Here is a 22,202-nt window from a genome sequence, read left to right as displayed (position 1 = left end):
GAAGATTGGACACATTGGGCAACATTGGCACGTGCCAGTCCCCTAGCGGCCCCTTAAAGCCAGGTTCATGGGGTGTCCTTTTTATTTGTAGGCTAATAATGTTATTGAGTGGATACATCATGGTGCCCACAGATTATTTTTCTACAGTAGGCTAGTTGGTACAAGTTTTGTTACAAACTCCAAAGTAAAAGTCCGCCCTTATACAGAATGTATATGGCGCGTGTTCAGTAATTTTTCGTAATAGTCGACTTACTCTCGACTTGAATTGATGTAGCTATCAGAGGCATTTGTCGGACCATTTTCAAAGAGTGACTTATTTAAACTTGAGTGTTAGACCCCGATGTGCTCACAAATGTGAATCAGAAACCTCCTAATAACTTAACAATAGACGTGATGGTTTTTATTTGCTCAGTTCAACTCAACGTGTTGTCTGTGGTCATGTGTCCATATAATGTAACTAACACAATATACATTTAGTAACACTAACAGAGTGGATTTAAAAACACAAAAACAACCAAACCATACTGGGAAATAAATCTTGGAAAAATACAATGTCACAGTTAATTTAATTGCCAAGTCTATGTACACCTTCAATGAATTTGACTAGTTTTAAGTGTTTGTTGTTGTTATTGCAGAGAGTAAACAATGACAGCAACGCTGAATTATATAACATAATACACGATTGCCATTTGTCACATTTTGGTCAGAACACGGTCTGGCTTAACCTGCATCAAAGACGTTCAGAGTTCCTCTCCAAATGGCGGTATCTCATCCTCCAGTCTGTCTTCATATTTTACAGAAGAACCGTTTCCAATCTTGCGGAAGTGGAGGTTTCTTTTACCTGCAGACGGGCTGGCGGGCCCGGCCTCGCTGCTGCTGCGGTCGAGAGCGTGACAGATTGACGTCATCGGTATTGACGCAGAGCGAGCCAGCCGGGCATCAGAGAGGCAGCGCCGCCGCAGCAGCAGCAGCACCAGCATCCCGGCTAACCAGCGGTAGCCTTCCTCCCCAGCCTCCCACCACCAGCGAGGTGTTTTCTCCCTGAGCATCCTCTGGAGATAACGGTAGGGACACCGACGAGAGCACCGACGACACCGGAGTTTTTATGAGCACTTCAGAGCGGTTAAGTTCAGGCCCTTCGTGGCGTTTACGTCGCAGTAAATCCCCTTCGTTGTGCTTTGGTTGTCATTGCAATGTTAGCAACGCTGGCTGTGCTACTGAACAGGTGCTCAGTTGCATCACGAGCTCCACACTATATGCCTGGAGACATTGTTACATGATGCCATTGTTTTGGCTGTTTGCTGTGAGGACAACTCGGGAGATGCCATGCCCTGAATGCATAACTGTTTTATATTTATTATGCATGAACAAAAAACACATCATAGATGTGATTTCCATATGAGGAAGTGATACTGGGTTGTTAACAGTTAGCTACACCTGCTCAGCTTCCTGGCTTGCTGTGAGAGACATGCAACGATGTTATTTGACGTAACTGTAGTTTAACATAATCATAGCTGTTGGTGGCAGTTGTCAAACACTATCATGCAATGTTCTTCGAAGCCACTCACAAATAACCAAAACGTCCACATTTAGCCATCTTCATCCACAAAGAATCATACTGAGGGAGTACATGCTAATGTTTTAGTTATCAATCCAGGGATACATTAATAAGTATATGTTTACCAAATATGATAACATCATAAAATATCTAGACAGGAGTCAATGGATAATCAATCAAACTTTTATAACAGACTCAAGGTCTAGATAGTAAAAAACATTAAAATATAATAAAATACATACAAAATCACAAGAAAAAAACAAACAGAACTACACATGCTTTATAAATAGACATCTGTACCAGTGTCTCCACAGCTGGGACTGGTAGTGTGTAGTGCTGAATTTTATATTTGATAAAAACATGATGATCTCATTTTTGAAGTCATCAACCCGGCAGATAAATTTGTACATTAGATTTCTGAAAACCGCTTTGAATGTATTGACTCCTGCAGCCACAAACATCTCACTTGCACTAGTCCAACTTAGTCTAGGTGCTATTACGGTATAAACAGAATGACACATTCTCAATTTATATTGTAAAATGGTGTTTATCGTCATATCGCCCAACCGCATAATTGCAGCACAAACTTTATTATTGCTGTTTACAAAACTGTCTATTTTAGTCAACTAAGAAAATGAACACACTTGCAACAATTACCTTCATTGTGCACACTCATGTCTTGCTTCGGGTATTGACAATTGCCAACAGTTCATGTCTGGAACATGATGTGAAATGTCCTTTCACCTCTTTCCCACGAATATTGCGCCTCCATTCTCTATTCTACTTTCCCCGTATCATTCTGTGTGCGCTCCATTTTGCCCCTCCTTTGCCCTTGTTCTGCCCCTCTTTTTATATGGAGCTTTCCCTTCCCTCCCCTCCTCTCATGGTCCACCCTGTTTTCTCCCACTGCCACAGAGATAAAAGATAAGATGGCCACCTCCTCCTCGACTCTGGAAGAAGACGAGAGCTTGAAGGGCTGTGAAATCTTTGTGCAGAAGCATAACATCCAGCAGATCCTCAAAGAGTGCATTGTGAACCTCTGCATCGCTAAGCCTGAGCGTCCTATGAAGTTCCTGCGGGAGCATTTTGAAAAGCTGGAGAAGGTTGGTGATAACAAAGTTTAGTAGGATTTAGGTTTGTCAGCCTGGGTATCTCTGTCTGTAATGTGGGGCTCTGTGTTATTTGAAGTAGTTCATTATAATTTACTTTGAACCTGAATATGATCAATTACATGAATGTTCATTGCAGTGAGTGCCAGTTGCCAGGTAGTTGTACTTCTTTTCTGAATTCTCAGATATTATTATCTTCTCCCAATGTAAAATAGTGTGTTGTTATGTACACATTTCATTTGTTCGACTGGAAATCATAACACCATCAGACAGAGAACATCCCAGCTAGTTTCTGTGTTAAAAAGGCAGACTGTACTCAAACTGTTACAATAGAGCTTTCATGTTTGTTATCCTATAATAGGAGAATCCATTAGGGAATGTGAGAGGAGCATCCATAAAAGGCCGGTGTCTTGTTTGCACTGCTCGTACCGCCTGTCTTTCTCTCCGCGAGCAGAGAGAAAAAAGAGGCGACGTATTCATTTAGCGATAATAGCTCGAGAGGAGAAAAGGCTTTTGCGAGATAAGGGAAAAAAGGTGATAACATCTACCTCTGTAGCACATTCACAGTGTGGCTGCTCAGACTGTGTTTTGTGTCTGTCTCTTTTCGGCAAATGTGTGGGCTCGACTGGCACCTACACAGACTATATTTAATAGGTGTGTTTGAGTTAAATATCTTGCTACACCATACTGATTGTTTAAAGAAATAAGAGGGCTATGACGTTTATTATTTTAACAAGCTTTTTATGAAGTATCAAATGATATACAGGTCAATTGTTATTGTCCATAGCGAGTTAAGTTGTCTCCAATTTAGACTAAATAGATGATCTTTTCTTTGATCACACATGTGGGTAGTTTGATCCCGGGTGGATCATATGATTTCTTTGTTTATTCAATGGGCTTTACTCTTGTTCTGTTACAAGTACGTCATAAAGGTGTAATAGATGACGCTGTAGGCCTGTTGAGACTTATGGCTCTGGAAAGAAGTTTCCAACAAGAGAAGCTATTGTGAACATCAGATGTATCAGGGCTGAAGTTCACCATCCGAGAGCCTGGAGGAGAGGTCTCCATCCTTGCTGCAGTCATGTGCATGTATCATATGAGAGTCTTCTGATTTGATCATCATGTATTTATGCAAGTGATGCTTTTCCTATTTATCCAGGCAGACCAATCAAACACTTATTTTACACAACAGTTTGCATTGAAAACATATTAAATCTAGTTTTTTCAGGACAGAGCGTACAACAAGTTGCAGGTCAAGGTCAAGATGTTCTCTTTGTCGAACACACTTGTCTTTGCATCTGGAGCAGCGGTCCTGACAGAGCTATCTGGCCGAGGAAACCGAGAGCTTCTGCTGCTGTTAGTGGCGTTGATGCTGCATCGTCAGAGAAGTAGCATGAATACTAATGGATGTCACAGAGCTCAGCAGAAGCATACTGGAGCACGAGTGATTCACGCTTCCAAATTACAGAGCGCACACTTACACTTAGTCGTCCAGCTTTATAACAAATGAGCTTTAAAGCTTTTCTGTCGCGATCAAAACCCTTTATGTAAAACAATTATGAGGCACCAGTGCAATCTGCATGAAGGATTAATACATCTGCTATTAGTGGAAAACAGTGTACCATGGAACATGCATATCCGTCTCACTGTGTGCAAAAAGGTTCTTGTATTGAAGCGGCGGTGCTCTGTGCAGTCTTGCTTGCTACTATCGTCTCTGCTATTGGTTACGTGTAATATTTAATCAGCCACATCTGCATCCACCTGTGGGCTCTGAATATAGTTTCCTCTGAGGGTTTTTGTATTCTCATTTTAGTTTTCAATCTCCCCTTGTGCTGACAAAGCAAATATCAAACACTGTCATTTGAAAAACAATCTGACTGCTTCCTTGATTGCAAAACTAACCGCTCCACATAATATTTCTGGATCACACATCTCCCCTTTATATGCATATGCACACATTCATAATCATGATAGCAAAATCCCAAAGCGTTGTTGTTTTTAACCGGTGATAGGCATCAATGCACTTTCACGCTCCAGAAGTTATACAAAGACGAAATACGTTTTTTCGTTGTCTTCCAGTCAAACAAAAGTGCGCTCGTAATATTTTCTTTGGGATTTTCAACATGTCATGGCCACAACAAGTATGCAATTTGAGAACCACTTGGAGATAATAAAAAAAAAGGAATAAACAGAGATGATGTAGTTTTTCCTGGATGCATTGAGACAGATTAGAGCACATAAATTATGTGGTCAAATGTGTCCCACTGTAACGCCCTGTTCCATTTCTCCTGTTTCTCCTGTGTTCTGTGTCTCCTCTGTGTCTCCTCTGTCTTTATTGTTTAACTCCCTTCACCTGCCCTCAGCCACTCCTGTCTCCTTGATTGTTTCATTCCCGTCACCTGCCCTCAGCCACTCCTGTCTCCTTGATTGTTTCATTCCCTTCACCTGCCCCAGCCACTCCTGTCTCCTTGATTGTTTCATTCCCTTCACCTGCCCCAGCCACTCCTGTCTCCTTGATTGTTTCATTCCCTTCACCTGCCCTCAGCCACTCCTGTCTCCTTGATTGTTTCATTCCCGTCACCTGCCCTCAGCCACTCTCATCTCGTTACTGTCTCATGCCGTACACCTGTTCCCCCCCCCCTATATATTGTGCCAGTCTTTCCCTTGTCTCCTCCTGGATTGTTGTCTGTAGTCCTGTCTTTCTTGTTATTAGTGTGTATTCCTGACCTGCCTGTTTTGACCTTGCTCTGACCTCCGATTCTCTGCCGGACCCTTTTTGGGCTTATTGGAACCTTTTGCCTCAGTAAAGAGGGTTTTTTGTTATTCACATTGAGTCTGGTCCTGTTCCTCTGCACCTGAGCCTCACCCTGTGACAAACCCGTGACACCCATAAGACCTCGGCAAGAGGCAGTCGGAGTGATCCTCCTGTGTCAAGGTTAGAGGTCAGGATACAAAGCTGCATATTTTAAGGTAGTACGGATCCACTGCATAGCTTAAGGAGCGGGGCTTGAACAGTTAAGTTGAATGGTGGTCAGGGAAATCACCTGCTGTGTTCAAGTGGTTAGAATAAACACTAAACTGCAGGTTTCAGCCCTCTCAGGCACACAGTTGCCCAACACTATTCCAGTAAAACCTTCTAAATCTGTACTTGTGTTGTGAGGTCAGTCATTCGTGGAATTTAAACAGGCCATGTTTTTTGTTGTTTTTGTGGTGTCCCAGTTATTTCAGAGGCTCATTGTGCTCTTTTACTCCGGCGCAGGTCGACTTTTAGGAAAATATTCGGTTCATGTCCATTTAATCTGGATTACATTTTCTATCTTGTATGGTTATTACATTTTATAAGTGAATTATTACTCGACACATTTTTCTCAATGTTAAACTCTCAGGGCAAAAAAAGCTGCCAGAAGAGGAAAATACATTTTAAAAGAACATTTAAAGTTTTGTGTAATCAAGGTGTCAGGTCCATCTGTGGCAGTCTTTCAGAGCATGAAGCTCTTGTTTTCATCACAAAGAGATAACAGAAATGACTCTTCTGTCTTCGCATTTTCTCCTGTGCGTCACCTTTTCTGTTTGTGTTTCTCTTCTTTTTTTCCCCTTCTCGCCCAATACCGGCATTATGTTTTTTTTTGGTTTGAGCACCTGCCCCCCAAAATGTCTGTGCACGTGCCTGTTTGTATGTATATATAGCTATATTACACATGTAATTGCAAACAATTCGGTCTAAAAGAAAAGGACAGCACTATAGTTCAACGTTAAAGTTTAATTTAAAAATTAAGTAATGAATCTTAACCCTCAGTCAAACTAATGTAACGTTATCTGTGAATAAATAATAAGCTCTTTGTGCTCGTTAGATCCTTCAAACCAAATGATATCTTATGTTTAACCGCTACGGAGACGTCAGAGCCAGCGGAGCATTTAAAAAAGTCCTGCCGAGATCAGGCTGCTGTCGACGGCCACACAGCGCGCTGACCGCCCGGCGCTCCGGAGCAGAGCCTCAAATCTACGGCGCAGATCTTTATTGGGCTAAATCATAACAAACCGACCACAGATTTGATTTTTAAACTACTAACTTCTCGCCTGAAAACATCATAAAATTACATTCCGTGACTCAACAGTAGGATTTAGAAAAAGTCATCAAGTCTCCTCTGATGCATCCTCCGGAAAGTGGGAGGATCAAGTCACATCCGGGCATTTTGACCGTGCTTTGCGAGAAGCGAACGTTGAATTGGAACATGTACTCGGGCTGAGACTGATGACGTTTCACAAGTCCACAAGTAGAGAAAAGTACGGACAAGAACGCATCTTGAGAAACGCCGACCTTCTGTCTCTACTTATTAGAGCAGCCTGATAATAAAGAGTTGCAGTTTTTTAAATCCTGACTGAAACTCCTCAAATGAACTAATATGATGTAGAAAGTCACACAACTGGTGTGAGACCACTTCCTCAAGGACCTTAGAGAGGAAGGGGGGTTAGAGGTCTGAAATGAGCCAACACCTCTGGATGTGTGTATTCTTTGTATTTGCCGGCAGCTAGCAGCCGGGTTATCTGGCGTGACAGCAGATTAACGCACAAAGACATTTTATTTCTCTTTTGTAGTTTTAGGTCCTAAAACCGTGTGGATGATGGCACGGTTCAGGAGTGTTTGTCCGAGTCTGCATCCTCGTGTAACAGCGGCAGGGCGTCCCGGGGAACAGCGTAGTCGGCCATGTTGGGGAGCCCGGACACCACGCAGCAGCTCAGGGAACTGCGGAAAATGTCCATGTCACAAGCCTCCGTCCACTCAGCGGTCAGCTCGTCGTAGCTCTCCACGTTGTTGCAGGTGGTGTTGCCGTTGTAGCCCCCGACAACAAAGAGACGATCGTCCAGCACTTCGATGCCGAAGTTGCTGCGGGGCGTCGCCAGGGGCGTCACTTCCTGCCAGCTGTTGTTCACGGGGTCGTACGCCTCTGCCGTGTTCAGACTGTTGTTGTCATCAAAGCCGCCAACCTTTGGGACAGCAAGTGAAATATATGGTGAAAGAAAAGAAACTCACACTCAACTCCTTCTGATTCATCTGTTGACTGAACGTCACACGAGTTTCATGTGAACTTACTGCATACACGAGACCTGCATATGCAGCGATGCCAATTCCGCTGCGCGGGCTGCTCATGGGGGCGATCATCGTCCACTGGTCGGCCCCCGGGAGGTAGCATTCAGCCGTCTGCAGGCACTCACGACCATTGAAGCCCCCACAAATGTAAAGCTGGGGAGAACAGGAGGGGATAAGTAAAGAATCACTTCTTCTGGCTTCAACTCCTTATGAATTATACCGAGATCTTTCTACTCTAGCAGGATGATTCCCATCATCTGACAATCGCCCAACTATTAGTGTTGGTCTCTAATATCTAATACGTTGCATCATCTTACTAAAGTTTCTTTAAATCATGATTACAAACCTGAGACAAGCTATAAACAAACTGTCTAAAAAAGAAAGGGGATTCTTGTTTTGTCAGTGCCATCCAGATAATAAGTGTTTACATGTTTTCTTTCTACTTGACCATACAAATTAACCACAGTGTGCAATAGTGACACACACACACTAACTCACACATGCACCTCTTTTCACTTCCATGCACACATCACACATTCTCTAGAGAGCCCATAGGTCTCTGAAGACCTTCAGTCTGACACACTTCCCTCTGGCCAATTACTCAATGCACCTCAAGACATCTGCATCAGGTCCCATGGAAACAAGGTAAACTAGAATGGGCACTCGGTAGAGCGCATACCTTCACATTTCACAAGATTGAGCATTGAATTATGAAAATGTTGGCATTAGTTGCATGCCAATTGGATACAAATTGACCGTGCTATGGCAAAAAAGAAGATTTTGACCTTTTCATGACCTTGACCTTTGACCCGATTGATCCCAAAATGTAATCAAATGGTCCCCGGATAATAACCAATCATCCCACCGAATTTCATGCGATTCGGTTCAATACTTTTTGTGTTATGCGAATAACACGCATATAAATAAATAAATAAATACACGGCGATAAAAACATAACCTTCCGCATTTTCAATGCGAAGGTAACAACAGGTACACATTTACTCTGTTGCCCTTAAATAACTCCCAGACACTTTCCCCCACCACACCACCTTGTTGTGCAGCGTCGTGCTGCTGGCGTTGCTCCGGTGCTCTTGCATCGGCGCGATGAGACTCCACTGGTTGGCCTCGGGCCTGTAGCGCTCGGCGGTGCAGAGCCGCGAGTTCCCGTCGAGGCCTCCCATGGCGTAGATGCATCCGTCCAGCACGGTGACGCTCACGTAGCAGCGGTGGTGGCACATGGAGGCGGCCTCGTGGCAGACGCGCGTCCTCAGGTCGAACTTGAGCACGCTGTTAAAATGCTCCTCCTGGTCGAAGCCGCCGATGCAGTAGAGGCTCCCGTTGAGGACGGCGGTGCCGTGGCCGACGAGGGGACGCTCGCGATTGTCTGTCATGTTCATCCAGCAGTCGGCGCGGAAGTCGTACGCCTCGACGCCGTTGGTTGGATAGCCGCCGCTCCAGCCCCCGATGGCCAACAGGACGGCGTTCGGGAGGCGAGGGCGGGAGAGAGGGTTGCTGGTCCTGATGTGACCGATGGCTTCAAGGACACCCTCGGCCATTGACAGGCACTCAGTGCTGGTGCTCACCAGCTCATTGGACAGAACCTTGAGCCGCATGTAGTTCAAACTCGTCAAGGCCAGTCGCACCTACGCAGAGAGAGACGGGACAGGAGTGTTGAATTGAATCTGGTAAACACCATCAGCCAAATGCTGAAGGTGCAAGTCCAAACGAAGTGACCGAAGGTTATCATACCTTTGAAAAGAGCACCGCTACGTGTGCTTTCCGTGTTTCGGGCGCGTGGTCGATCCAGCGAAGGACGGCCTCGAAGGCGACGCTCTCGTTTCTCACGTTGAGGTCGTCTCTTTCGAGGATGTCGACGAGCTGCTGCAGGGACAGCTGCAGGAACTCTTCGTGGCGAGCCACCTCCTCGAAGTGCTCCACCACGTAGCGGTAGGCCCTGCGCTGCAGCTCGGGGCAGAAGACGATGTCGGTGAACTCAAAGACGCCGATGCAGTTCTCCGCTCTGAGCTGCTCCCCGAGGAAGTCGCAGCAAGTCTGCACAACGTCCATCACGTTGAGCTGGTCAGCCGCCAGCAGCAGCTCCTGCACGTTTTCTTCAGTCACTGAAACGGAGCCGGTGTACGCAAACTCAATGATGAGCCGCATGGCGTCGGGAGACACTCCCGGTATGACGAAGACCTTCTTGTCTGCTGGGCACCAGCGTCCGAAGAGAGCACTGAGGGTGAAACATCGAAGCAAAGAGTTGGAAACAGACTTCAGATCTTTGAATAAAATCGACACACGACCCCGTTTAGTATTAAAGGGAAATTATAAAAAAATAAATATATATATACACTTTTATTAATCGCCAAGGGGAAATTAGTTCTCTGCATTTAACCCATCCTTAGTTATTAAGGAGCAGTGGGCTGCAGTGATGTGCCCGGGAAGCAACTGGGGGTTCAGTGCCTTGCTCAAGGACACTTCAACTTGCAACTAATGGGGAGAGCGGGGATCGAACCCACAACCTTGCGGTTGCAGGACGGCCCTCTTACCCCACTGAGCTACAGCCGCCCCCAACGCATTCACCACCGGACATCAGAGTGTAACTCGCAGTAAGAATGTCTCAAATATTTCATGTTACATTTTGTATTTAATTTTGTTTTGTGATCTCAATTCATCTCCGTGTTGTGCAGCTTCTCCGTTGTGCGTTGAGTCGAGCATCTCAAGTTGCATTAAAGTAATCTGGTCACTTTTCTGAACACACAAAATACTCAATGCTACTGTGTTGATCTGCAAATCTAGTTGCTATGGAACTGAGGGAGCACTGTAGCATTCAAATAATAATAATACAATAATAATCATAAATAACTGCACTCTGCAATCAATGTAGCATACAACACTTCATGGAAGTTAATAATTATTGTTGATTAGACGTTCACAAGCTTCAGATACAACTCACATGAAGTATTCGCTGCATTCACACAGGATGACCCTGTGGACGTCAAACGCCACGTTCTCCACGTTGATGACCGCGTCGCAAAACTGTCCCTCCAGACGGAGGTCGTTGAACACGGAGCGCCCGGGCGAAGATTCGGCTCGATCGCTCATCTCGAGTTCGTGGAGTACGAGAGTTTCTTGAAGGTCGACTGGTCTCTTGGGTCCCGAGTGGTGTTTTGAGTCCATGGAGATAATGTGAAGGAGCAAGACTTCTAGAATGGATTCAAATCATCACCGACCAACTGACGTCATCCGATTCAACCGGTAGACTGTAGACTGTGAAAGATCCCAGCACATTGCATTATGGGAGTTCCTCACTCCCTGTCTGTCAGTCTATCGGTCAATCAGCCGCTGTCTCGCCGTCCCCTGTAAGACGAGAAGCATTTCGGTGCTGCCAGCCGCTCAGCTGTCAGCAGGACTTATCAGAACAAATCCAGTCCCTTCAAAGGCCTCTGATTGACAATTTGTCAGGAGGCTTTGGTTGTTGAGCCTTCTCGAGCAGAATGATGTGCAGCAATGAATGATCTACCTCACATTCAACTTCCTCTTTTGTTTATTTAATGTTGTCCCAGTCTGCTCTCTGACTATTTAGATCAATCTCCAAATATGTGGGCCAGTGTTCTGGATGCCAACAGCTTATTAGCAGTCCTGTTCTCGAGGTGTCAGTCCCATACGTACGTGTTGGAGCACAGTGTAATTAGTGTCCCCAGCCTGTGTGTTCACTCATCACCACCACTATGGGAGCGGGGTATGTTGTCAAATCATCCTGGGGTTCACGCAGTGACCCAGGCCTAAACCTCCTCCTCGGCCCACCCTGAGGCCCCTGCAGGTAAATTGGACGCCGAGCCCGTGTTTCCTTGGTGGTCCTTCTTTGTCCTCTCTCATCTGCCCGTTGCATCCCTCCTCCCTCCCCGACTAATCTGTGGTTGGTGTGAGAGAAACAGAATAGGTGCCAGGTGTACAGCACTAAGATATAAAGGGCAAGTCAGAGACAGTAATAAAGATACGTACAGAAACGAGACAGGGAGTTAACCATGATACACCGAGACACAGCCGATAGTAAAGCAGGCAGCACCATTTTAGATTGCAGATACAATCTAGGGCTGCGAATAACAATCTCTTTTTCCCTGTAAATTGTCAAAATAACTTTGTTTTACAATTTGATAGATGTGAAAGTTATCTGATTCAGTGAAAATACTCAAACCCTAAATACGGAAATAACTCCCACTAACATCCTGCCACCATGAGACAGCTGCACTTGTGATGTAAGGAGCAGGGTTTGAGTCTCGTTCTTGCTGCTGTCACAGTGTAGCAGTTTAATCATAATTACTGAAGGCGTATCATGTTTATTTTAGAATGTTAGGCTTGGTTGGAGTGTACGTTTCAAAATGACTGAGGAACCGAATGGTTTCAGCAGTTACATTTAAGGGGAACGATTAGAATAATGTCAGAAATGTAAAGTTCATATTCGGATAGCAAGACAAGTATATGTGTGTGTGTTGCATCCATATAGAGAGTGCACAGTATGTCATAGCTTGGAGGCCAGCATTGCACACACACACACACACACACACACACACACACACACACTGTCCTAATACAGCAGCGAACTTTCTGTCCATTGTGGTGCTGTAATGGTGTGGAACAGAGTGATGAGTAGACTGTTAGCTCTACTGGTGGAGCAGCTCTCTATGCTTCATTAACTATGTGTGTGTGTGAGAGAGTGTGTCTGTGTGTGGGTGTGAACGAGAGAGTGTGTGTGTGTGTGTGTGTGTGTGGGTGTGAACGAGAGAGTGTGTGTGTGAGAGTGTGTGTGGCACAGAGTTGTTTTTAGGTCACTTGCATGCTTTCAGCTCTGGCATTGCAGAGTGAAATTGTCTCCATCACCAGTTTGGGGCTACTCTACCTAAGGTAACGGCTTTTGGATGCTTCCTTTTTCCTCACTAACATCAGAAATGAATGTCGTGGAAGAATAGATATATAGATATTGTGTATGTATTTGTGCTGCTAGGTTCATGCGCTGAGCATGATGGGTGGAGGGCTGATGACTATTGATTAGTCATAGCTGCTATGATGAGAGTTTGTTATAACTTTTGTTCGTATCTGCTTGATGTAAATTGGCTCAGGGAATGAACAAAACAGGAGAGGTCATGACATCTATGAATTAGTGGAATTTGGAATCATGGCATAATAACAGTGACTTTTGATTCAAGCGAGTGTGGCTCCGATTGCCTGTGTGCCATCCTTTGTCTTGAAGCTGTCATCCCCGCTTTGCACAGAGCTCCTGTGTCCTCTGTCTCCTCTCCTGTCCTCTCTCTCTCTCTGGCATCCAGCCGCTGATGATGACGCAGGGAGAGCTGGGGAGAGAGGGAGGCAGGGAGAGCCTGACATAGAAATTACACTGAGACGGTTTAACACAAAGGTAAAAAGGTTGCAACCAACTGCAGATGTGTTTTTACTCTGCATAGGCCTGTAAATGATAAATGGCGCTGCCTCAAACTGTCGAGCCGATGCGTTGTAACGGATGAGCTAAAGCAAGAACAAGTTTTCCTCTGCTGCCGAAGGCACATTGCAGCTGTTCTCAGCTCCCCTTGGTCGAATGAAGCCTCCTCTGTACCGTATATGCGTTTACCCGTATGACGCATCAAACGTCACGCTGTCATGCTGCTGCTTTCTGTATCCATGTGTCGGAGCACTGGGGCCAGAACACTCTGAGGACTTGTGAGAGCCCGACACACAAAGAGACACAAAGTCCTCACTTGATGCAGCGCGACCCTCTGACCCGAGCGGGAAGCGTGCGGGCGGGGAATAAAGAACAGCAAGGAGCGAGGAAGACACTGCATGGCACAGAACAGTGTCTGTCACCCAGGGGGAAGTCTGGGACGGTGACGTATCCCGATGGGAATGTCTGGAGCCACTGGCACACACCGTTGGGTCAGAACAGAAGGATGGGAGTGACGGTTTCCCTTCTGTGGACGGAGGATGGATTAGTGAGCGAGAGACAATATCCGTCAACAGGCGTCAGAATGTGTGTGTGTGTGTGTGTGTGTGTGTGTGTGTGTGTGTGTGTGTGTGTGTGTGTGTGTGTGTGTGTGTGTGTGTGTGTGTGTGTGTGTGTGTGTGTGTGTGTGTGTGTGTGTGTGTGTGTGTGTGTGTGTGTGTGTGTGTGTGTGTGTGTGTGTGAATGTAGGTGTGTGAGCCGCCGTTGCTTCCAGCTCTGACTATCCAGGATGCTCAAAGCCCCCAGTTGTCATAGTGACCGGCGGTGGGGGGCAGATTGTGAGCGTGTGCGTGCGTGAGAGAGAGAGAGAGCGGGAGAGGGAGAGGGAGAGGGCTGGAGAGCAGGGACACAGAGTTGCGCAGCAGCGATGGAGAAACAGGCTTTTTGCCTTGATCTGTGTTTTCATCAGTAGTCTGGTTCTTGTCGTGGGGACTGCAGACATTTTGCCTCTCTCACACACAAACTTGGAATAATCTCTGATTACTTGCACACACACACACACACACACACACACGAGAAGCAGAAGTCACACACACAGCGGTTGCTGTGCTACTATGGCGAGATGCTGCTGCTGCTCCTGGGGTGTGACATGTGTGCCAGGTGTGTATGAGCTGGGGATCCGGCTGTGCTGAGTCCCATGCACACTTTGACACACTCACACGTCGACTTGATGCCTGGTGCGTCCGACTGGCCGAGGGGACACACAGCACGCCTGGCCAGGGGCCCTCCATGCCATGGTAAATACCTCCGCGAAGAAGCGGCGCTCGTCTTTCGCCTCCTGGAGCTAACCTGTATCATCTCATAGAGGCAGGACACAAACGCTGCGTTTGTTGTTGACGCATGTGAACTTGTGTGTGTTGTTGATGCTCGGAGCCAGCGAGTGAATCGGAGTTCTCTATGTTTGCGTCCGCACTGCTTGAAAGAAAGGGAAGCGTTGTGTTTGTGATGGCTTTGCCCTCAGCGTGGCACCTGATCGCAGACCTTGAGTCGGCCTGCGCCTGTGTTTGTGAGGTTGTGTGCGCGTGTTTTGATTCTGCTCTCCGGCTCTACCGCCCCTCTTCTCCTCCCACTGGCCGCGTTCCCTCAGGCAGGGACTGTGCGTAAGCAAGACGTGTGTGTGTGTGTGTGTGTGTGTGTGTGTGTGTGTGTGTGATCCACATCATGACAATGTTTCACACAGACAGTGAGCAAAGCGTCACAGTAACCTGAGGATGTAATTAGAAGGAAGGACGTAAGGTCAAACAGAGAGAGAGAGAGAGAGAGAGAGAGATAATGGGATTGAGTGAAGGTGCAAGCTGAAGTGTCTAACTGGCTTCTTGTTTTGTATCATCATAGCAATGCTGTATGACGGCCCTCTGTCCACATTTCCTTCACGCTGCTGGGATGATTGAAGCAGATAAAGAGAGAAGTGTTGAGGTGTGGATTTCCAGGTCGCCTCCTCACTGCCACCTCCTCTCTCCCTCTCCCGCCGGGGCTCTCTATGTTTCCGTCGTCTCCGCGACTTCTCTGTCGCCGGTTGTCTTCCTCGTCCTCCGCGTCTCTCTGTCTTTCCCTCCCTGTCAGTATCTGACCGAGAGTGAAGCAGCAGCCAGTTCTGCTCCCTGCTCCAGGCACTCAGTCGTCACTCTGCTCTCAGCTGCTACAGATCTTTTCCTTTTCTTCTCTCCTCTCCAGTTTGCAGAGCAAAAAGTTGCCCCGCTGTGTTTCATAGAAAATGGTGGTTCTTGAATTATACAACCCACTCCAAAATTCAGAGGTGGCATGGACTAAATTGAGATGAAAAGACGGATGCAAAATGTGTCTGCTCTGCACCTTTTGCCTCTTCGTGGTGTGAGCAAGACATTTCCTCCATTGATTGCTGTCCTTGTCAATGATCAATAATCAATTATGAATAGAAGGTTATAGAATACAAACTGCTTTACATTTTTTACATTGGTTATTGTCTCAGCACAACCAAAGTAAACTTGAATATTAAATGAATTAAAACCAAAGTAAATTGTTTTATTCATCGATTAAATTCATCTTATTATCTGCAATTGATGATTATTTTTCCGTTATTGAGGGATCTGCTGTTTTGGTCTGTAAAACAAAGTTATTTTTACACAAATTGAATATCGCTTGTTTTGTTCGACAAGCAGTGTGAACTCAAAGACGTCCAGTTTACTGTCAAAGAGCCAAGACGTCTTTGCTCTTGAGATATTTATATATTTTTTAGATTTTATTTCTGTCGGTGTGGTGTTTCTGTACCGCAGTGGGAGAGTGCCACCTCTTGCTACTTGCCTGCCTTGAGTCCTTTCCTTTTGAGACTCTGATGTTTATTTCTGACTACCCAACAGCGCTGCATTGAACCAGCCAACGGCGATAAAAGTGTTACTGAACCAAAAGATGTCCTGCTGCCGACTCATCCCCCGCCGTGCTATTAGATGCACTCAAATAAAGGGGTAAACACACAGTGTCAGCAGGTGCACACCAGTCATTGTGAGTGGAAACACACACAGCAGTGGATGTTGGCTACCTTTGCACACACTGTTATCCGACTGCTCTGTCGTCTCTCAGCACTCTCACACATTAACGAGCCGACAGTGGTTTACTGGTGTGCTTATGCTAATGTGTTAATGAAGCGAGCGCTCAATAATTCATCACCTGCAGCAGTTTAAACAACAGACAGGCAGAGACACCGAGTCGCCTTTTGATCTTTGCTTTTTGCTCTTCCTTGTTGTTTATTATCTGAGCGGAGGAGAGCACCTCGCCGAGCCTTCTGCGCTCTGCGTGTTCAGGCCTGCAGATATTAATATTTGATGCCTTTCACTTCACGTGTCCACTGTGCGGTCTGAGCCGCTTGAGGATCCACAGGACGCTTGATGTGAGAAAGGGTGCAGCGAGAGGTCTGAGCAGTGAAAGCACAACAGATGCGCTCAGATCATCTTCTCTGTCTTGATTGAAGCTGCAATAGTAGTTGATTTTATTTCCTAGACATGCACCTTTTTTTTGAGTTTGTCAACACGGGCACCGGTTTGATAGACCATCTGCTATTTATACGTTAACCACATTTATTCCCTCCGTGCTCGTCCCTCTCTAACGATCTTGTCTCTCCTCTGGTTTTTACAGGAAGAATGCAAGCAGATCATGGCACGTCAGAAATCTAACAGCCAGTCGGACTCACACGATGACGAGGTTTCTCCCCCACCGCCCAACCCTATTGTCAAGACCCGGTGCCGCAGGGGAGGGGTCAGCGCCGAGGTGTACACTGAAGAGGACGCGGTCAGCTACGTACGCAAGGTCAGCATCGGAAGATGGGCGCATACGCAAACATGTTAACAGGTGCCAGGGGTCTCATCTAAGTAATCAGTATATGAAATAAAAAATACAGTCCAATGTGATCAAAGACATCACGTGGGTTGATTGTTTATTTGTTTCCAAACTGAGCTTTTGGTCTGTGGACGGCCACTGAGGGGCGCGAATTTAAACACATTCATCGAAACATCACAACAGTGCGCAGGGAGATCAGCTGTGGACATTCATGACAGCAATTAATGAACGGCCATGGACACTTACAGTGAATTTATTTGTAGCAAAATAGATCATTTGTTCAACCAGCTGATGAACTGATGTTCTACACAGATACTGAGATTCAACTCTGTGACGTTAGATTGATTGTTATCGACTCCCCACTCAGGCTTTTTGCAGATAATTGACATTTTACTCGTGAAATCTAAATACTAAAAAGGTGATAAGAAACCTGGTTACAAGTACACATAGCCAATAAATTAGCAGGAACAATTGGGTTTCTCTAAACCTTACCCTGATCACGGAAACTGGGTCCCTCATGAAAATGCTGTTTGAGAAATAAACATCACATAATAACATGACAACAAATCTAGAGTAATTGTTTTTTTGTGCATCTCTAGTTTGTAAGACAGTGTGATAATTTTTTAAAAAACATTTTGGACATCGTGTCATGTGTCCATTCGCTACTTTTATGTAGCTATTGGAAAGAGTGCCCTTTAGCAAGAAACAACAACTCACCTTTACAGACACTCTTATATGCTGTACATACTTACACACCCTCGTCATCGTAACGTTGCTATGCTTGCTCATTTGTAATTTTCTTGACACGCCATTAATTGCTAGGTACTGACACAACCGCATGAAGCCCTATCACCACGCTGTAATCGCACGGCCACTGGAGCATGCAGTGAATGTGTGTGTCAGGTGTGTGTTGATGGCTCTGAGGTCCCGACCAGACACTGCAGTTATGTGTCGAGGCAACGCGCCTCATTCTCTTCACGGATCTCACAGACTGACACACACACACACACACAACACACACATGCGACAATTTACACATGCAAATAATCTGATCAGCCACGTAAGCTGCATCTGAAAAAGAAATAAATTAATGTGCTTACTCAACACAACAGGCCATCCTAGAAAAGTTCATTAAAATTGAATTAGAAGATGGAAGCCCATTATTGCTTCAGTGTGAAAGAGCATTTCATCTGGTCATTGATGTACACTGAGGTAACACACACATGCACACGCACACAAGCACTCTATGTGCCAACATCTCCCGACATCACCATTTCCATTAATGAATCCACCGTGAAAATCAGCAGCTGTTAAACAGAGCACAATCAATGAGCTAACCCTGCCCATCTGATTAAAAAGAGCTTTGCTGCAAAGCGCCACGAGTCTCAACACATTGTGCGGCCTGTCGGCCCGGAAATCACGTTGACTGAGTGAATTGCAGGGCTGGCGTCCGATTGATGGGAACTACTGTGGAAACCCTCTTGACGAGGTGGCAACAGAATGGGCATCCAGCCCTGAGTTTTCCTCCAACTTTAAAGGTTCCTTGTGACATTTAATAAGAAAAAGGCAGACAGAGACGTAATTCTGAAGCCTAAATACATTTTTCACTTTTCTTATTTTATTAGTCAGTACACATGTAATATAGCAACAGCGTTTGATATTGGCTGCTTGAAGACACAGCTGGTAAATCATTATCCCATGTGGCTTTTCCTTAATGTTTTGGCTAGACCAGAATATCTAAACATCACTCTGACTGTACAAAGGAGCGCGATCCAAAAGCTGGTTACAAGCCGACTGCCATGATATTTTAATAATACCCTGGGTGACAGAACTGGAGCTGGAGCTCGTGGAAGATGATAAAGAGGCCGACCTAAAATTTCAATCCGAGAATTACCTCCATCACCTCTGGGTTTCAGTGTCCTCATCTAACTCTGAGCCAGACCATCCTCTCTCTTCCTGTCCCCCGAGTAGCCAGGCCCGAGTCCTGTGGATACTTTGATACTTTTTAAGTCATATGTGATGTGGTTTTGTGGGTGTAATCGTGTGCATGTTGTGCACAGTGCTGCGTGGTCCTCTTCATGTGGAGACATCTGTTGCTCCAACATAATTACAACCTACACCCTCCTCTTCCTCACCACCAGAGACAAAACACATGGATGCACGGACACACTCCTCAAGTTCTTCTGTACGTCAGAATGGTTCAGCTTACGCTGGCCGCTCTTCCTCTTTCTCTTACTTTTGCTTTTCTCCCTCTTCGGTAAAAGGTTCCTTCTGGGATGCCGCTTTATAAATACAGACTTCTGTGGCTATGTTGTGGCTATAAACTTTACCATTCCCTTAAACCCACAGCTCGATGGTGTTTTGAGCCCTCACCGGCGCCTTCCAGGCAGCGGCTGCCTGGAAGGCGCCGGAAGGTGGTCCCGCCCCCCAAAACTCTGATCCAATCAATGCGCTACCCCCACTTGGAGCGGAGCGCATATTCAAATCCACTTTTTGGAGCGCATTGCATATTCAAACCGCATTTGGAGCCAAACCCACTTGGGCGCATTTGGGCGCATTTAACCCACTTGGTTCAACAATTTCAAAGGTACGTAGCTATTTTGGGCGGCTAATGTTGTGGTAATGTTATTTCAACCTGCTAGCTAGCAGATAGATGATGCTAATCTTAGCTGTGGTAATGTCATTTCTACCTGCTAGCGAGCTAAATCTGGTTAAAACATTAGGTAACAAAGTAAGATTAATTACTGCAGATTAATCACTGTATTTGAGTGATTGTTAATGGTTAGTGGTTATCTTTCAAATGATGCCTGTGAGGCACTTGACGTTGAGACTGGTTGACTTCCAGGCTGCTTTGGAATAAGGATACCTCTGAGGCAGCCACCAGTTTTTGGATAACTCTGAGGCATCATAGGTAGTGTTGACTGCCAGGCTGCCTAGTCGTTGGTATACAGGTTAACTCACAGGCATCCAGTTGGTTTTAGATACCTGTAAGGCATCTAGACGGACATTAAGAGGGGCTGACTCCCAGGCTGCTTCCTAACACTGGTTAGCTCTCAGGCAGCCAATTAACTTTGGATGCCTGTGAGGCACTTGACGTTGAGACTGGTTGACTGTAGACTGATATCCCTTAGTTAAATTGTCCTCATGCCTCCTCATACAGATAGGCCTATTGAATAAATCTGCCAGATTATTTTTAACATTGCATATGCCTAACATTATGTGATAATACTAATCACACTCATATTGCCTTTCTCTTTCAGTTCATGAAGAAATGGCGCCCAGGAAGGGTAAGGTTCAACCTAGACCTACTTTAATGACTAAAAAAAAGTCTCTTTCACACACTGACATTTAACAATGACTTCAATAATTCCCCAAAAATACTTATTAGTTCCTTGCAATGTCTTTATACAGTAGGATGGAAGCGAAGGCCCTGCAGGTGTCAAAAGGTGGTAAGTTATTCTTTATCTTGCCATCTGGACTCGAGTACTACAACACTAGTTCATCTCCTCATATAGCAAATTTGGTTACTTCTTGTGACTTTATAGGACCATCTGCAAAGATCGCAATTTTCCACCAGTCACCACTGGTTGGTGGAGCCCCAACCCCATCTAGCCCTGCTGCTCCATCCACCCTTCCTGCCCCATCCGGCCCTGCTGCTCCACCAAGCCCTACTGCCCCATCCCAGCCGGCATTTCAGAATGTCCACAGCCTTTTGAGGACATGCTCAGGGCATCGGAGCAAAGGTGAAGTGCACAGCTAGGCATAGGTTTCTTCAAGACAGGTTTATATTTTTAGTGGTAGTGTGGTAGTAACAGTGCTGAGACCATTTGTGATGGGATCTGGGAAAACCAGTCACATGGTGAAATTTGACCTTTTGGAAGCTGACTTCAAGCTTGTTTCAAATATGTTTTCATTATTTGTCTGTTTCAAATGTTATGATTGTCCAAAGTCAGCTGATCAGTTAGATTTCATGGAATAGAATTTTGACAAAAACAACTTTAAAGAGAGGGGTTCTAAATAGACTGGCTGGTTGAATAAAGCACATTTTAACACATTCAATTAATGAAAAACAAGTAGATATGTTTAGGGATGATAGACATGTTATAGAATAATAATTGAATCAAAAATTTCACCAAAATACTGAGTTTCGACCTACTAGTATTTTCACTCTAATCTCAAAATGCCCCTTTTCACCATGTGACTGGTTTCCCCAGAGCCCATCACAGTTTTGGGTTATAGGAACATCTGTTGGGATGGCAGTAAAGACAGAAGGGCTATGTACAGACATTACATGTGTACAATACTGTACTGTATGTAAAGAAGATGAAATCCTAATATTGTTACGAATAATATTGTTGAAACATTGAAACCTTCTTTGAGTGTGACTCAGAAATTATTTTTACAAAGATACCAGATAACGGTGGAGGAGATCAGGAGGAGGACTGCTCCACCTGATTGCAAACTATTCAAAGACAGACCACAACAAGCGGCAGATACAAACTGTCCATCACGACGGGCATTTAAGCGCGGCGAAGACAGCGAACCCGTAACTAGTCTTTCCCCAGTTTTCCGACCTGTCCCACACTGCCCCAATAAAATATTTAGATAATATTTATAGTGTATTAAATTCGGTGCTGCGTGCTTAGTAAACTAAGCTGTTTGTGTGAAATTTTGTTTTACCATTTTACTGTGTGTATGAGGGTTGTATTTGGCCTTTATTTTCAATAAAGAATATGTCACACCCCATCAGTCATGTCTCTCCTCCATCATGTGTGTGTCCTCTGACGATACATTTAATAAAAAATTAATGTAAGTTGGGGTTTCATTAACTTGTAACACTCTACTGGAATAAACCCTTATGTGAAGCTGTAGAAATTAGTGTTGACAGTGTTACCATGACTATTTGCCTTAATCCACATGCCTAACATGTCGGATCTGTAATTTACACCATGCGATTTCAGGCCCAGCTAGCTAAATTATCAGACTAGTTAAATCAAGATGCCAAGTTCAATACACTTCCAATTCACGACACATACACAGTGATGTAGAACATGAAGATATTTAATTAATGAACACAACAAACAACAAATTGCTAATTGTTAATATTTTCAATGTGTGTCAACACACTTTTAAAATATCCAC

The 22,202-nt window shown here is 45.1% G+C and overlaps 2 protein-coding genes across 3 annotated transcripts in view; one reads left to right on the top strand and one right to left on the bottom strand.

The window, feature by feature from the left end:
* The first annotated feature begins 566 nt into the window (after positions 1 to 566).
* Positions 567 to 22,202, top strand: part of prkar1b (protein kinase, cAMP-dependent, regulatory, type I, beta) — a 66,226-nt gene continuing 44,590 nt past the window's right edge. The window contains exons 1-3 of one of the 2 annotated variants that reach the window (XM_056407197.1): positions 567 to 1,064; positions 2,474 to 2,661; positions 16,860 to 17,030. In XM_056407197.1, the coding sequence (XP_056263172.1) occupies positions 2,488 to 2,661; positions 16,860 to 17,030 (345 nt within the window). In that variant the 5' untranslated portion in view covers positions 567 to 1,064; positions 2,474 to 2,487. Of the gene's footprint in view, positions 1,065 to 2,473; positions 2,662 to 16,087; positions 16,230 to 16,859; positions 17,031 to 22,202 lie in introns of those variants that run through there. The other variant, XM_056407198.1, reaches the window with a different exon arrangement.
* On the bottom strand, positions 7,240 to 10,861 carry LOC130188725 (kelch-like protein 10). Its single transcript, XM_056407196.1, has 5 exons — positions 10,713 to 10,861; positions 9,506 to 9,989; positions 8,806 to 9,399; positions 7,760 to 7,909; positions 7,240 to 7,653 (listed from the first exon to the last, which is right to left on the bottom strand). The coding sequence occupies exons 1-5, from the start codon at positions 10,859 to 10,861 to the stop codon at positions 7,300 to 7,302; spliced, it is 1,731 nt and encodes a 576-aa protein (XP_056263171.1). The 3' UTR covers positions 7,240 to 7,299.

Source organism: Pseudoliparis swirei, chromosome 23 (genome assembly GCF_029220125.1).
Source record: "Pseudoliparis swirei isolate HS2019 ecotype Mariana Trench chromosome 23, NWPU_hadal_v1, whole genome shotgun sequence".
NCBI lineage: Eukaryota > Metazoa > Chordata > Actinopteri > Perciformes > Liparidae > Pseudoliparis > Pseudoliparis swirei.
The sequence above is the reverse complement of the archived record's forward strand: the minus strand, read 5'-3'. Positions and strand labels throughout refer to the sequence as shown.